We start from the raw sequence: 16,572 nt of genomic DNA, 5'->3' as shown, positions 1-16,572 counted from the left end.
AGTTCAAACATTCTACCAAAAATTTTTTAAAAATCTCAATGGGTGATATTGCCGAAATCCTTGGGCAATTTAGAATTCTCAAGTTCAATCTTCTGTTAAAGTTCTCAATCATACGGCTCCCAGATTCTGGCTAGCATTAAGATCCTCCGAACCGCGGCCTGGCAGTCTGGCAGCGCATACCCGAGGAGCTCCTTTAGAATGGATGTAAATGCTGTGCGGGATGAAAGCTATGGTGCCCCGAACCCCTCAGGGACCGGTGTCTGCTATCTGGCAATGCCTTAGGCTTACGGCATTGCACACTGGCCAGATCTTTCCAGAATAGCAATTGCCTTCAGAAGGGCAACTTACTCAGGGTCACCTTGGAGGATGAGTCCCAGACTATTGCTGGATCCATAATATCCGACATGCAGAAATAGAATAGGCTGACAGCTTGCTAAATACCTTGAAAATATCATTGCTAAATACTTTGAAAATGTCATACATGGCATCCGCCATGTAATCCACCCCTGAAATTAAGAAGGGGAGATCCTGGAGCACTACAATGTCAAGATCATGGCAAAGCTTAGAATGGTAAGCTCTAGCCACAAAAGGTGACAGATGCCCAAAGGCCTGCTGCCGCAGAATCAAAAAGGTGCTTAATGACAAAGTCCAGCCAACGGTCCTGAGCATCCTTCAGGATGACACTTCCATCACTTGGAAGAGAAGTGCTTTTAGTCACTTGAGCCACCGAGGAATCAACCCCCGTGGACGCAAAATGCTGATTAAAAGTGTCAGCCATGGGATAGAGCTGGACATGGCCCAAGCACATTTTAAGGAGCTTCCCAGATATCTGGAAGCATCTTAGCAATAGCCGGATGGTTCAAAAAGGATACAGAGTGTGGCCTCTCGCTAGCCTTCAGCAAGCAATCTGCAGAAGCAGCAGAAGGACCTGCATCCAGCTGTAATTCCCTGAGGGACTTGGATATCAAATCAGCCAAGTTTGTGTTTTTTAAAATTCTCCGCACCGCAGGATCCTCCATCAGATCAGGCAGATCTCCCAGATCATGGTTCTGGAAATCCACAAGAGTACCAACATTCCCCACTGCAGTAGTGCCAGCCTGCGTAATTAAGGCATGGTCAAGGCATCCAGATAATCCGGGTCGACCACTGGTCCAACCGGGGAATATGTGACAGGAGTATTGGGCTTGGGACTCCCCTCCTGTGGGGAAGGGACCCCCCTAGTACTGACACAAGCTCCAGAAGAGGCATGGAAAGCACCATTTTCTTAGCCAAATAAGCCGAATATAGAATATTAATAAAATCAGGGAATAAACCATCCTCCAGGACAGGAACTGCCCCCTACAGATCCTTCTTGGAACCCTTAGAAGACATGGGTTTTGGACTCCGAATCACGGCTGTGCTTCACAGGGGCTGCAGTCTCGTGGTCCTTTGAGTCTGCTTACAACTTTTTCCAATGTCCCTGGGCATGCTGTGCTGTAGGACCATCATCTGAGGTCAAGGGAACCTGGGCAGATGAAATTTCGCCCCCTCTCATGCCACAGTCCACTTGGAACACAGCCACTTACTGGATAGCCATCTACCGCAAATGGGGCATGAATATGAAAAGTCCTGCCCTGAGGAGTCCATCCAAGTAGTTAACTTTCAAAACAGATGCTTTTATGTTAAAACAAAAAAAAAATGTTAAAACAAAACAGATGCTTGGAAGATTAAAAAATAATCTTAAATTCAAATCAGGAAAAAACCCCAAGATGGTCCAAGTGCAATTTTCAAAACAAAGCAGCCTGGGAAAAACACAGGAACCCCCCAACACACAGCCTGTCAGTTCATTACTTACTGTGCCACATAATGCTGAAAGACTACAGGAAAGGCAGCTGGAATAGCCCACAGGGAGATCCTCTGCCTCAACAAGTCTGTGAACTGGATTCTGACTCCTCTGACTGCCCCTCCCAAGCCGAAACCAATGGCTGGAGACCACCACCAGACCAGTGCCGAAGTGAATATGTGAATTGGCTCTGATCCCGGTCACACCTCTATGGAGTCACGCAGCCTGCACCCATCCACTAGCAGATGAACCTGGGATGAACTAGCTCCCAAGAGCCCCAGAACGAAGGAGCAGGCTGTCCAGGGGTATAATGTCAGGCATTCGACCCCCCTGGAAGCAGACTTCCCAAAAGTCTGCAATCTCCTGCAGCCTAAGACGTCCTATGCAGGAAACACTGAAGCACTGTGGTAAACGCCACAAAAAAATACTGATATTAAAGAAAAATAAACATGAGCAGAAAAGACATGCTCCCTCTGTCTGGCTTATAGATGAAAACTGATTCTCTGGGAGATGGTGCTGAGATAAGAGGGGAGGTGCTCTTAATATTTATGTCTCCCTATAAGTCTGTCTGGCGAGAATAGGTTCACAACCCGCTTATCAAGGAATAGAGTGGGATTGCACAAGAACTTTAAATTTGGATAAAACCGATATGATGTTTGAATTGAAGAATGAAGGGGTGATATGGCCAGAAAAGATGAATGTGTTAGGTACAGATCTGTAAGTGAAGCAAGACATGACAATTTTGGGGGTGAGGTTGGATTCCAGACTTAATTTGAATTGTCAAGTGGTTAGGACTGTTCAGACCTGTTTTGCTCAGTTATATTTGATCACCTGGAACCTATGCTTTCAACCTATGACTTTTGTACTGTCATAAAGGGAATGGTGTTATCTAGATTGGATTTCTGTAATGCATTATACCTTGAAGTAGCTAAAAGAAGATATCAGGCATTATAGGTAGTCCAAAATGCAGCAGCACACCTCATGACGGGTGCACCTAGGTATGCACATACTATAGAGTACCTGAATATGTTCAGGTACAATACAAAGTGTTGACAATCATGCACCAAAATGCTATACCATTCTATTCCAATTTATTTTAAGAAAGTGGTGACCATTTACCATCCTGATTGGTCATTAAGATCAGAAAATGTTTCACCTTTGAAAAGTAATGTTAGTCCGAGGTATGCTAAGCAGCTGCCTTTTGTTGTGCAGGGGGTTAAATTGTGGAATTTCCTTCTTGGCCAATTGAGGATGTATGCCGACAGGGTTGGATTTAAAAGATTGTTGAAGACTTTTTGTAGCAGCATTTTTTATGAAGTTTAAGAAGATCTGGAGGCAGAAAGCAGTAGATACAGTTCTTATTGAATTGTTTTACTTTATTATGTATGTTTTTTCTGGAAACTGCCTAGGTGTAGACGGTATGGAGAAATTAGGTTCTTACATGCTAATTTTCTTTCTTTTAGTCTCTTCAGACCGGCACAGCTCATTGTTGGGTAATAGCTCACCATGACCAGCAGGTAGAGACTGAGACAAACTTTTGGCTGTAGTACAAGTGGGCTGTGCAGTCCCAAGTACACTCAGTCTGCCGAAAAGCCAAGCATAACTAATAAATGTGAATTATAACTTCAACAACACTACCCACAGGAGGAAAAATACTGATGGAACTTGAATAGAAGAAGTACCTTCAGAAATGTTCCCACAGCTCGCCAGCTATGCCAAAGGCCGCTGTTCTATTAATCTCCCCTAACCTAGCAAAAACATAAGATCCTGCAGAAAAAAACGCATTCTTCACGCAAATCCCGAAAGAACAACAGGGTGGGGACTGTGCCAATCTGGAGAGACTAAAAGAAAGAAAATTAACAGGTAAGAACCTAATTTCTCCTTCTTAAGCATCTCTCCAGACCAGACTGATGGGACATACCAAAGCAGTACCCATCATGAGTGGGACCCCCCTGAAGGGCCGTCGCAAGCACGTACTCCCCAAACACTGCATCCTGACATGCCTGCATATCAACACGGTAGTGCCGCACAAAGGAATGGAGAGAAGACCAGACCGCTGCTTTACAGATATCAAACGGAGGCACCAGGGAAGACTCAGCCCAAGAAGCAGCCTGACTCCGAGTAAAATGAGCCTTAAGAAAGTCCAGAACTGACTTCTTTTGAAGAAAATACGCTTAAGCGACAGTCTCCTTGATGCAGTGAGCAATGGTGGCCTTGGAAGCATCGTCCCCCTTACGAGAACCCGCTAAGAGAGGACAAAAAGACGATCCAATTTCTGGAACTCCTGGGTCCACTGAACATAAGAGCTCAGGACCTGGCAGACATCCAACTTGTGCAACTGGCTCTGCTCAAAGAGCCCTCCCAACTACCCAAGATTGGGAGGACCACAGACTGGTTGACATGAAAAGACGAAACTACCTTCGGCAGAAAAAAAGGAACAGGCTGCAGCACCACATGCTTTCTAGAAAACTCCAGGAAGGGAGGCCTACAAGAGAAGGCCTGCAGCTCGGAAACTTGTCTCACAGAAGTAATGGCCACCAGGAAGACTGCCTTAAGAGTAAGGTCCTTCAAAGAGCAAGAAACCCGGGGCTAAATGGGAAGGCGTATGAGCACAGTAAGGACTAGCTTGAGATCCCAACTTAGAACTGGAGGCCGAACCGGAGGCTGAAGCAATTTGGCCGCCCTCAAAAAATGAATCACGTCGGGAGAAGAGGTTAAATACCTACCCTGCAACAAACCGCAAAATGTAGACAAAGCTGCAAGCTGAACCCAGAGGGAAAACCAGGCAAGGCCCCTGTCCAGGCCATCCTGCAAGAACTCCAAGATGTGAGGCAAAGAGGTGTGAATGGAAACCATGCCATGCACAGGAACACCACTCCTCAAAGTTATGTCAAACATGCACATAAGCCCGAGAAGTGGAAAGTCTCCGGGACCCCAAGAGAGTGGAGATCACTTTATCTGAATAACCTTTCTTACCTAGATGTTCCCTTTCAAGAGCCAAGCCATAAGACAAAAGGTACCTGTATTGAACATTGGAATGGGGCCCCGAGACAGAAGATCGGGCGAGAGAAGCAGCGTAAGAGGATCTGCCACAAGATGACGAACCAAATCTGCGTACCACAGGCACCTAAGCCAGTCCGAAGCTACCAGGATCAAGTGGCCAGGGTGCCGAGCAAAGCGAAGGAGTCTGCCCACCATCGGCCATGGAGGAAACACGTACAGGAGGCCCCCCCAAAGGCCAAGGCTGCACCATAGCATCTAGCCCTTCGGCCTGAACATCCCTGGGCTGACTGAAGAACTGGGGTGCTTTGGTATTGACACTCGTGGCCATCACGTCCATGACCGGCTGACCCAAAGCCTGCACAATAGAGTTGCGTGGGGACAGAAATTAAACCCATTCCCGCCTATCCCCGGTAGAATCAAACCTGTCCCCATCCGTCCCCACTAGGAGTCAAATCCGTCCCCGCTGGAATCAATCCTGTCGTCGCCTGTCCCAGCTGGAATCAAGCCCATCCCCGCCCATCTCTATAAACTTCAGAAGTAGTTATTTCATTTAATTATGCTACTGAATTAAAGGCTCTGGTAGAGACCCATTTACAAATAAGCAAAGACACTTTATTAATTTGGAAATATTAATTGGTAGAATACATACTGTGTAAACAGGTTTCTACCAGAGCCTCTAATGTAAATATAAAATATAAATATTCTGCTGATGAGGACACCAAGCTGTCAGCTGAGGACTTCCTCTGCAGTTGGCCAGAGGTCCCTTTTGCCAAGCTTGGCAGGCAGCAGTAGCATCCCTGAGTCAAAGATGCTGGCACCTCAGTGGCTCATGGATGCTGCCAGCAACTGCTGCACTTGGTGGAGGGGAGTTCTAGCTGTCTCTAGAGGAGATCCTCTGCTGGCGGTGCTTGGGGATCCCTACCAGCCAAAGCAAGGGAAAGCAAGAACTTCAACACTGTAGAAATAAAACCAAAAATGTATTTCCTTTTCTTTTGAACACAATACAAAGACTTCTGTTATATACATTTACCAAAGCTAATATATATTAGTCAATAAATTCCATTTTTCACCTTTCATCCCAATTTCTTTTTTCTGCTTTCCCATCTTCTGTAAATTCTTCTGTTGCTGTCCATTGGTTCCTCCTATCATGGTCCAGCATGTATCCCTTTCTCATCTTTCGCATCTGCCCACCAGCCCCATGCCCAACATTTCTCCTTCTGCTCTACCACCCCTCTCCAACACCATGCCACATCTCTCCCTCCATTCCCTTCACCACTATGTCCAACATTCTTCCCTCTTGCATCCCTTTCAATCTGTCCCACTGTTTCCTTTCCACCACAACATTTCTCCCTCTCATCTTTCTCTTCCCTAATATCTGTACCTCACTCCCTCCCTATGACCAAAAATTCTCTTCTTTCTTCCATTCCCTGTGTACACGACCATCTTTCTTTCCCTCTCACTGACACACCCACACCCAATTCTCTCTTTCTATTCCCTTCCTTCCTCTCTCACAAGTTCATGCCTTCTGTGTCCAAAAATGCATTCCCTCCCCCCCCTTTGTTCGAGTCCAGTTAACAGCAGGGGTTGGAGGCAATTCGAGCTGAGAGGCTCGTCTTCTTTTCCTGTCTGCAGCACGCCATATGTAGCTGACCCGGAAGTATTCCCCCGAAGTCAGAGCTGACGTCGGTGGGAAGGCTTTGTGTCAGTCTGGCTGCGGCAGATGTGCCAGGTGGGAGGGGTTAGATACTGGATGTAGGAGGTAAGAGGAGACAGACTCTAGATAGAAAGGGGGAGGGATCAGACACACTGGATGAAGGGGAAAGATAACAGACAAGCTGGAATGCCTGGGGAGAGAGAGAAAAAGACAGATGATGGATGTAAAGAAAAGGAGGGGGGAGGAAGACATTGAATGGAAGGGAGGAGAGGGGGAAGATGCGGATGGAAGGGAGGAAAGGGAAAGAAGGGAATAAAAGGGAGAGAAAGAGAAATGAAGCAGATGCTGGGCTGAAAGGGGGAGAGAAAGATGGGCACATGCTGGATGGAAGGGGGAGAGAGAAGGGTGGATGATGGATGGGGTGACAGAGGGGGCAGATGCTGGGCAGAAAGGAGGAAGAGAGGGGCAGATACTGGATGGAAAGAGGGGAGGGGCAGATGCTGGATGGAAGGGAGAAAGAGAGAGGGCAGATAAAATAGCACTTCTTTCCTTTAAATCTCTAGATATTAAAGAACCATCCTTTATTCATAAATTTCTTATCCTGCATAAACCAACATGAGTCCTAAGATCCTCCTTGCAACACCTTCTCCATATACCATCATTGAAAATTAATGGCTCACGTCGGGCTACCTCTTTCACAGTTACTGCTCCTTACCTCCGTATATCAGGAAGGAAAAAAACTTATCCAAATTTAAGAGAAATTTAAAGACTTACCTCTTCCAAGATGCATATGACTCCTAACTTGATTTTAAACATAGTCAGATCAGCTCAATACTTCTAACTGTCTCCACCTCCTATTGTGTACGCCTCTTTTTTGTATTCTTTACTTTTAAACTGTAGTTCTCCCAACTCTCCCAATTGTTCCTATCAGTCATATGTTGTTAAATGGATATCTGTCAATTTCGTCTCCCTCTTTTTAAAACAATTTTGTAAAAGGCTTAGGAATCTTGATTTGCGTTTAATCAAAAATTTAATAAACATGAAACTTGAAGAGACTCAAACCTACACTCCTCAGAGTCCCGCAAAACCAAGCTGCCCTCTACTGGCACCATATGCCGGCACGTGATGGCCAAAACCACCGCATCCACCACTGGCAACTTCAGGTATCCCTATGCCTCTCTGGAATGGGATATAGGCAGGCTATAGACCGCACAAAACGAAAAGGCGTTTCCGGTGCCTTCCAAGCATAATATCCCAAATAACTGATGCATAGGAAAAGAGCGGGAGGCCGAACAGATCCCCCAAAGCAGGGGGTCCAAATACATGCGGGGGCTCCTTTGTGTCCTCCTCAAAACGCAAAACCGAGGAAACCTAAAGAATAAGCTCCTGGAGATCTTCCCACTGAAAAATGCGCACCACTGATGCATCCTCGGCAGCTGGCGGTTCCGAAAAAGACACCAGCGGCATCCGTCCCCCCGAGAAGATCCTGGAGATCCACCAAGGGGTCCAAGTCCTCAAGTGAAAACGTTTCCCCCAAACAAAAAATCATCGTCCAGAGACCTTCAGCCGCTTGGACGAAACTGGGGGGTCTGGGTCGACAGGGGTGGACACAGAGGGACACCCCCTCCCCCCGAAAACCTGAGATCTCCAGGAAGGAAGCAGAACCCCTGGCCGCCTGAAGATAAGCCTTGCACAAGGCTAACACAAAATCAGGGGGAAAAAACCTTGGCGGCACATTGGGACTCACTGCCAAATCAGGAGACCCAGCAGAAACCTGCCCCTGTCTCTCCAATACAGGGGGGAAGTCACCTGAAGCTGCAAACAAAATGGAGGAGCTTCCGCCAAAACCGGCGCAAAATCTGCCAAAAAAAACCCCAAAAAACTCCCTGAGGCCTGAACCGCCCTAGCCACTAAAGCAGGCAAGCCGGCAGCAGCGGTAAGGGAATCCCCAGTACTATTGGCAGTAAAGGAAACCTTATTTCCCTGACTGTCAGCGACTGGGGGAATCCCTGTGTGGGTGGTAAGGGAAGCCTGGGCTTCCCCACTGCCTGCTGACAACGTGCAAGGCACTTGCGAAGCGAAACCCTGCTCACCGGCACCTGAAGCCTACAAGGACTCCCCTTCAAGGAGGCCAGCACACCGCAAACACAGGCCAGCCATACTGACCTCATGTCTGGAACACAATGAGCACTTTTTCCCTTTAAAAGTGTTCATTGCGCAATATGTGACTAAGCTAAAGAAAAAGTGCCAGTTAGCAATAAAAAAAACCCAAACAATTGAAGTCAATTGAAGGCTTCCCTTCAGACCAGCAATGCATCAGGATTTTTTTTTTTTTAACTTTATTGGAACCGACCTCACTGGCTTTCTAAGCCATAAGCCTTGACAGTATCGGTGGTAAGGCTTACAGCTGAGGCATCTCTACAGAAAATATTTTGGGGAGGTGGGGAAAATGCGGAAAGGGACTCAACCCGTAGAGTGTGACACCCCCAAGGTTGGACAGACCCCTGAAAGGGTTCCCCCAAGCTCAGTCCGGCATCAGAGACAGGGACCAGAATGCCACTAAACAAATTCCAACAGCCCTACACTAAACCAGGGAAGACTGCACAAGCTTACCACCTCCAACTGCTGGAGACTGAGAGCAGACTGAATTTATTTGGGACTGCACAGCCCATTTGTACTACAGCCAAAAGTTTGTCTCAGACAGTCTACACCTGCTGGTCATGGTGAGCTATTACCAATCAGTGAGCTGTGCCGGTCTGGAGAGATGCGTTTTTTTTGTAGATACATTTCTTTGAGAATTTGATCTTTTTTTTTTTTTTATATATATTCTTTATTCATTTTTAAATCTTCAATTGTGCACAAAAGATGATGCATTTACATAAATTATTATCATTACAGCACAATATACTTAATAGAATAAAGACATGACTTATTTCCTCCCACCCACTTTCCAATTTACAAACATCTCATAAAAATACTTATAATCAACCCTTCTATATTTCTTAACAAATGCCAAAACATAACCCCCTCCCCCCTCCCCGGATGTGCAAGTTTTCCCCAATTTATACACATAAATCAATCTTTACAATATTTAGTTAATGGTTCCCAAACTTCCATAAATTTTTTATAATAACCCTCATGAATGGCCATAAACTTTTCCATTTTAAAGATATAACATAGGGATTCCCACCAGAATGAATAATTTAATCTATCCCAATTTTTCCAATTCTTTAAAATAAGCTGCATGGCAACTCCCGTGCTTAAGAGATGCTTAAGAAATATATTTTTTTAAATAAAATAATAAATATTAACCATATCTTGGGAGGACCCCTCTTTCACTAACAAACGATAGTCCTTGGGGCTGTCATTTTAAAATTTAGGGCCCTTTTAACAAAGCCGCAATAGCAATTCCCCCACAGCAAATGCACCAAAGCCCATTCAATTCCTATGGACTTCAGTAAATTTGCTGTGGAAGAATTGCTAGTGCGACTTTGTAAAGATGCCCTTTATCTTGCTTTATAAGTCATAGAGCCCATTGTACAAAGTTAGTCCTATAGCAGATAATGCACAATAAACGTCCATTATGAAAGCTCTAGGTTTCTTGAGTTACCCAAGATTTGAGGGTATATTCAATTTTGGGGGATTCTGATATTTTGGGATCACATTTTTAGGCAGAGCTGCTGTAATTTAGAGATGCCCAATTTCTCAAAGTACTCCAAATTCTGTAGTATAGAGTACTGAAGTTGGAAGGCTCTTTCTTTTTGGGATACTGTCGTTACACAAAATACCACCAATCTTTGCTTTCTTATCAGGCGGCTTTCTGGGACAAGGAACTGAAACCTTTGTTATTGAGTTCCATATCTTACAATAATTTTCGAAAGCAATTGAAGACACGTGTTGCAAATTAATCAATTTTCTTTAATTTGTATTATTTGTTAAATTTTTGTAAACATCATCGAACTTATCAGTTATGCGGTATAGAAATGACATCCTCTGTTCTGTTCTATTATGGGAGATTTTGGTTTCTTAGATGCCTGAAATTTACTTATTGTAGTGTGTTCAGGGTTGTTGAATATGAATTCAAGGTCAGAAAAAGATTAACAATATCTTATCTAACAATGCAACTGACCTGGATTGGTTACAAGACCTATGGAGAATGATCAAACTTAGGTTTATAAAAATACTCAGAGATATGAAACTCTGTAAGGAAGGCTGAAAAACCTCCCTTGGGTGAAGAGTTCACCTTCCAGTCATTGTTATTTTATAAAAACTTTGATCACTGACTCCAAAGATAGTGTATTTGTTCAATTTCAGAAAATTTTTTACTTAATTGTTTACTGGTATACTTAAGAGTCACTGTATGGTATATATAATGCAATTCGCACTTAACTTCAGCAGGATTCAAGGGGTCCCAACGTGGCCCCGTTTCATTCCCTGCCTCAGGGGACCCGAGTGTAGATGTTCAAAACAGGTGCCTGGTTAAATAAGTGTGCATTCGTGACTGATAGATAAGCAATTCTAAAAAAACAAGCAATAAACATCATGTCAGATGTGAGTAGTACAACAGATCTTACCGACACTGAAACATGCTATTTATGTACTACTGCTGACAGCACTGGATAAAGAAGGCACAATGAAGTGAAAGAGATGTAAAACAGCTCCTCTGAGTCTACATACCTCTGCTGGAAAGTCGATGGATTAATCTCTAAGAATTCAAAATCGCCAGACAGGGGGCTTGCTTCTAGCGTTGTTTTATGAAAAAAACATCAAAAAACGTCATGGCATCAAAAACGTGATGTCATGATGTCGAGATCGAAAATGAAAAAAATGATGAAATGAATAGGGGAGAAGGACAGGAGTGACACAAGTACAAAATAAAAAAAAAAAAAATATAGGTTACAGGAAAGCTAACCACTCAATTTCGTTGTTTAAACCTTGGGGATGCAAGGTATTTAAACTGTAGATCCATTTCTGTTCTTTTTTCCATAGGATCTTAGCTATATTTCCTCCTCGTGTGGTTTCAACAATTAAGTAAAAATTTTTCTGAAATTGAACAAATACACTATCTTTGGAGTCAGTGATCAAAGTTTTTATAAAATAACAATGACTGGAAGGTGAACTCTTCACCCAAGGGAGGTTTTTCAGCCTTCCTTACAGAGTTTCATATCTCTGAGTATTTTTATAAACCTAAGTTTGATCACTCTCCATAGGTCTTGTAACCAATCCAGGTCAGTTGCATCGTTAGATATTGAGATTTACTTATGGCAAAAAAAAGAAAAATCCAACAAGTCTGCAGTGAAGGGAGAACACCAAAAACTAAAGAAACTGCAGAGAGTAATGTACAAGGTACAGGAACTTTTATTAAAAGTCACTAAAAAGTTATTTTCTAAAGAATGGCTCTCATAACCCTGGAGACTGGACCCAACACGGTCCTTCTTCAGGGGTCCAAGTTGTGCTGTGCTTCACTACTAGAGAACCATATGAGAACATAAGAAGTTGCCTCCACTGGGTCAGACCAGAGGTCCATCTCGCCCAGCGGTCCGCTCCCGCGGTGGCCCATCAGGTCCGCGACCTGTGAAGTGGTTTCTGACCACTTCTATAACCTACCTCAAGTTCTATCTGTACCCCCCTATCCTCTTATCCTCCAGGAACCTATCCAAACCTTCCTTGAACCCCTGTACAGAGTTCTGGCCTATCACATCCTCCGGAAGCGTGTTCCATGTGTCCACCACCCTCTGGGTAAAAAAGAACTTCCTAGCATTTGTTCTAAACCTGTCCCCTTTCAATTTCTCCGAGTGACCCCTAGTGCTTGTGGCTCCCCACAGTTTGAAGAATCTGTCCTTATTCACTTTCTCTATGTCCTTTAGGATTTTGAAGGTTTTTATCATGTCCCCTCTAAGTCTCCTCTTCTCCAGGGAGAACAGCCCCAGCATTTTTAGGTACAATGATGTATAAAATCCTTAAGATTCGTGGATAGCAGGCAATACTTCTGTGAAACTGATGCGTTGTACCTCATATGGTTCTCTAGTAGTGAAGCACAGCACAACTTGGACCCCTGAAGAAGGAGTGTTTCTCCAAAACACGGACCATGTTGGGTCCGGTCTCCATTCTTTGGAATATAACTTTTTAGTGACTTTTAATAAAAGTTCCTGTACCTTGTACATTCCTCTCTGCAGTTTCTTTTTGTTTTTGAGATTTTCTTATGCCAAAGGGCAATGTTAAGAGGTGCTACTAGCTTCTCAGAGTACTTACCCAAAGTCACAGAGTTTAACAATCCCCCCTTTCCCTAGCAATATGTTCTGTGGCTTCATATCACGGTGCAAGATGCGGTGAGAGTGCAGATAATAAAGAGCAGACACCAGGTGACAGGCTATCTCTTGTACCTGCAAATCAGAACCCTCATATATAAACTTTGTTTCAAATCTTAAACTGCATCCAAAGGAGTAGGTCCTGAAAAGGCTGTAGACATTCATTACAATAGCATTTAGAAAGGATAAGTAAGTGCAACAGGTATAGAGGCTTACGGTACATTAGATGTTCTCACGTCAGATTCAGGATACATCCAGTCAGTTAGGTTTTCAGGATACCCACAATGATATAAATGAGATAAATTTGTATGCACTGCCTTCACTTTATGGAAATCTATCATGTGCAAATTCATTGAAGATATCCTGAAAACTAGGTTGGTTGGGCAACATCCAAGGACAGGGCTGAAATTTTCTGCACTACAATCTTAAAAAAACCCCAAAACTATTCTATACCTTGCAGAACCAGAAATCAGGAGCGCTTTTAAAAGGTAAGTTGTTGTTTGTTTGTTTTTTAAATTTTTATTTATTGATTTTATATTCTTACATTAAATTAATCACATATAATATGTTTGATTGTTACAAAATATTTGTAAATACATTTACTATATCATATCATAAATAATGTATCCCTCCCCTTTTATTTATTTTTTTTTTCATTTTTATATATAAGAATTCTATATAACCCACCCTAACCCTATAATACTAATATCAATGTGTTAAGATATCTGATCATTAGAATATTTAGTCAATGGTTCCCAAATTTTTTTAAAATTATGTAGATTCCCTTGTTGTAACGCTAATATTTTCTCCATTTTGTATATATGACAAACCGAGTTCCACCAAAATGTATAATTTAACTTGGTGTAGTCTTTCCAATTTTGAGTGATTTGTTGCATGGCGACTCCTGTCAAAATTAAAAGCAGTTTGTTATTATTTGCTGATATCGGACTCTGAGATCTCATCACAGTGCCAAATAGTATTGTGTCATATGATAGACCTACATGATTTTCTAGTAATATGTTAATTTGGGGCCAAATTAAATTCCAAAAGGCTTTTATGCAGGGACAAAAAAATAGTAAATGATCTAATGTCCCTACTTCTATTTTACAATGCCAGCATCTATTGGATCTAGTACTATCTATCTTTTGCAGGCGCGTCGGGGTCCATAACACTCTATGTAATAAAAATATCCATGTTTGACTCATAGATGCTGACTTTGTAGATCTTAATCTCCAGGACCAGAATCTTGGCCATTGAGATGCAGAAATTGTCTGTCCTATCTCAATACTCCAAATATCCCTAAGTCCATTTTTTTTATTTATTTAGAAATCCATATATTAATTTATACCATTTTGCGGCTGGGTGTCCCAAGAAATCCGCCTGGAAACATAAAACCTGCAGACTGTATTGAGTATTAAGATCTTTCCATTCAGGGAACCCTTCCTGAATGGCTTGCTTCAATTGCATCCATTTAAAATATTGTGTTTTGTTTAAGCTAAATTTATTTTGCAATTGTGAAAAACTAAGCAATGAACATTCTGAAATGACATCTTTCAATGTCCGTATACCTGCAATTATCCATTGTTTCCAGACGATTTTAAATCCGCCAATCTTGATCCTGGAGTTTACCCATATAGATTGATTTAGTGATTTAGCTATTGGTTCTGGTGATATGTTACTTATATATTTTAATGTTTTCCAAGTATCTGATATGATTCTGTTGTTTTTATATCTTTTAGGCATTGTTATGCTAATTAAATGTTCTAAATGTAATGGGAATAGGAGCCGCCATTCTAAATACAACCAATCTGGTACATTTTCCATAAGATCTGGGAGGATCCAATACATACCCTGTCTTAAAATATAGGCTTGATGGTACCTATAAAAATTTGGAAAATTTACCCCCCCTTCCATAATTGGTTTTTGTAATGATACTAAAGTGATTCTGGGTCTTTTTCCAAACCAAACAAATTTTGTAAGAATATTGTTTAATTTTTTATAAAATGACCCCTGAAAAAATATTGGTATCATACTCATTTGGTAGCAAACCACAGGCAATATCATCATTTTAATTATTTGAACTCTTCCCCACCAAGAAAGATGTAAAGCATTCCATTGCTCACACATTTGTTATTTTTCTTAATAAAAGTTTTTCATTCTCTTTGACCGTGTCTTCAATTGTATTTTTGATCATAATTCCTAAGTATTTTAAACCATCATCTCTCCAGATAAATGAATATGAATCAAATAGTCCTTTGGAACAATGAACATTAATTGGGAGGACTTCAGATTTACTCCAATTAATTTTATATCCAGAAAATTTACCGAATTTCTCTAATAAATTAAGTATACATGGAATAGTAGTCTCCGGTTCTCTTAAATATAATAAAATATCATCTGCATATGCAGAAAGTTTAAATTCCCAGTTGGAAAACGTGATTCCCTTTATTTCCTTAGTTTTATTTATTGCAATTAATAAAGGTTCTAGAACAATATCAAAAAGTAATGGAGACAAAGGGCATTCTTGTCTAACTCCCCTATTCAAATTAAATCTATCTGATAACTTATTATTAATATATAATCTTGCACCAGGAGAGCTATACAATGTCTGAATCATTTTAATAAAACCGGGGCCTATACCAAACCATTGTAAAGCTTGATACATAAAAGTCCATTCCACTCTATCAAAAGCTTTTTCTGCATCTAAAGATACTAGAAAAGCTGGATCATTTATATTTTTTGCTAAATTTAATGAGTGAAATGCTAATCTAGTATTATTTGATGAATGTCTTTTAGCAATAAATCCTGTTTGGTGTACATCAATAATAAAAGGAAGAGCTTTTGCCAATCTTATTGCTAATACTTTAGCAATTAGTTTATTGTCCACATTTAATAACGAAATAGGCCTGTAATTTGAAACCAGAGTAGGATCCTTGTTTGGTTTTGGTAAGACAATAATTATCAATTCTGCCATAGTACCTGATATATTTCCATTATTCATTTGATATTGATACAAATTTAACAGATATGGTAAAATAATATTTTGAAATGATTTATAAAATTCAACAGTATATCCATCTCCACCTGGAGCGGATCCAGCTCAAAGAGATTTCAATGCTGTTTCTATTTCTTTTAAAGATATAGGATCTTCTAAACTTCTTTTTATATGATCCGGAACATTTGGTCCAATAAATGAATTTAAAAAAGTTAATCCATCTTGTTCTTTATTTTCATAAGAGTTAGAAGAATATAATTCTTTATAAAAATCAAGAAATTTTGTTAAAATATCATTAGTGTTGGTGTGTGTATTACCTTGTGTGTCTTTAATTGCAATAATCTTGGATTTTCTTTTCTTTGCTTTAATAAAATTTGCTAATAATTTTCCAGCTTTGTTTGAATTGCCATAGAATTAAACTTGTTTATAGAATATATCTTTCCTCACAAATTGAGAAGAAATCTCATTATATTTAACCTTTACTTTTAACAACTCTTGTAATGTATTGTTTTCCCATTTCTCAATTAATTTATTTTCTAATATTTTAATTTGTTTTTCCATATCATCAAATTGCTTTTTAAGTTGTTTTTTAATAAAAGCTGAATATGAAATAATATTTCCTCTCATTGTTGCTTTAAAAGCGTCCCATAGGATCTCAATATTAATGTTATCTGAATTATTAATTTGAAAAAATTCTTGCATTTTTGATTTAAGATCCTCTAGGAAGTTCGAGTCTGCTAGTAAAGTATTATTAAATCTCCATATGGAGTTAAATTGATCAGTGTCATAA

At 41.1% G+C, this 16,572-nt stretch overlaps 1 protein-coding gene across 6 annotated transcripts in view; it reads right to left on the bottom strand.

The window, feature by feature from the left end:
* Positions 1-16,572, bottom strand: part of STK36 (serine/threonine kinase 36) — a 393,543-nt gene that overhangs the window by 354,427 nt on the left and 22,544 nt on the right. For all 6 annotated transcript variants that reach the window (XM_033944781.1, XM_033944780.1, XM_033944785.1 and 3 more), the window contains exon 5: positions 12,732-12,862. In XM_033944781.1, coding sequence (XP_033800672.1) covers positions 12,732-12,862 — 131 coding nt within the window. The remainder of the gene's footprint in view (positions 1-12,731; positions 12,863-16,572) is intronic.

Source organism: Geotrypetes seraphini, chromosome 5 (genome assembly GCF_902459505.1).
Source record: "Geotrypetes seraphini chromosome 5, aGeoSer1.1, whole genome shotgun sequence".
Classification (NCBI taxonomy): Eukaryota; Metazoa; Chordata; class Amphibia; order Gymnophiona; family Dermophiidae; genus Geotrypetes; species Geotrypetes seraphini.
This window is presented reverse-complemented; position numbering and strand designations above follow the sequence as displayed.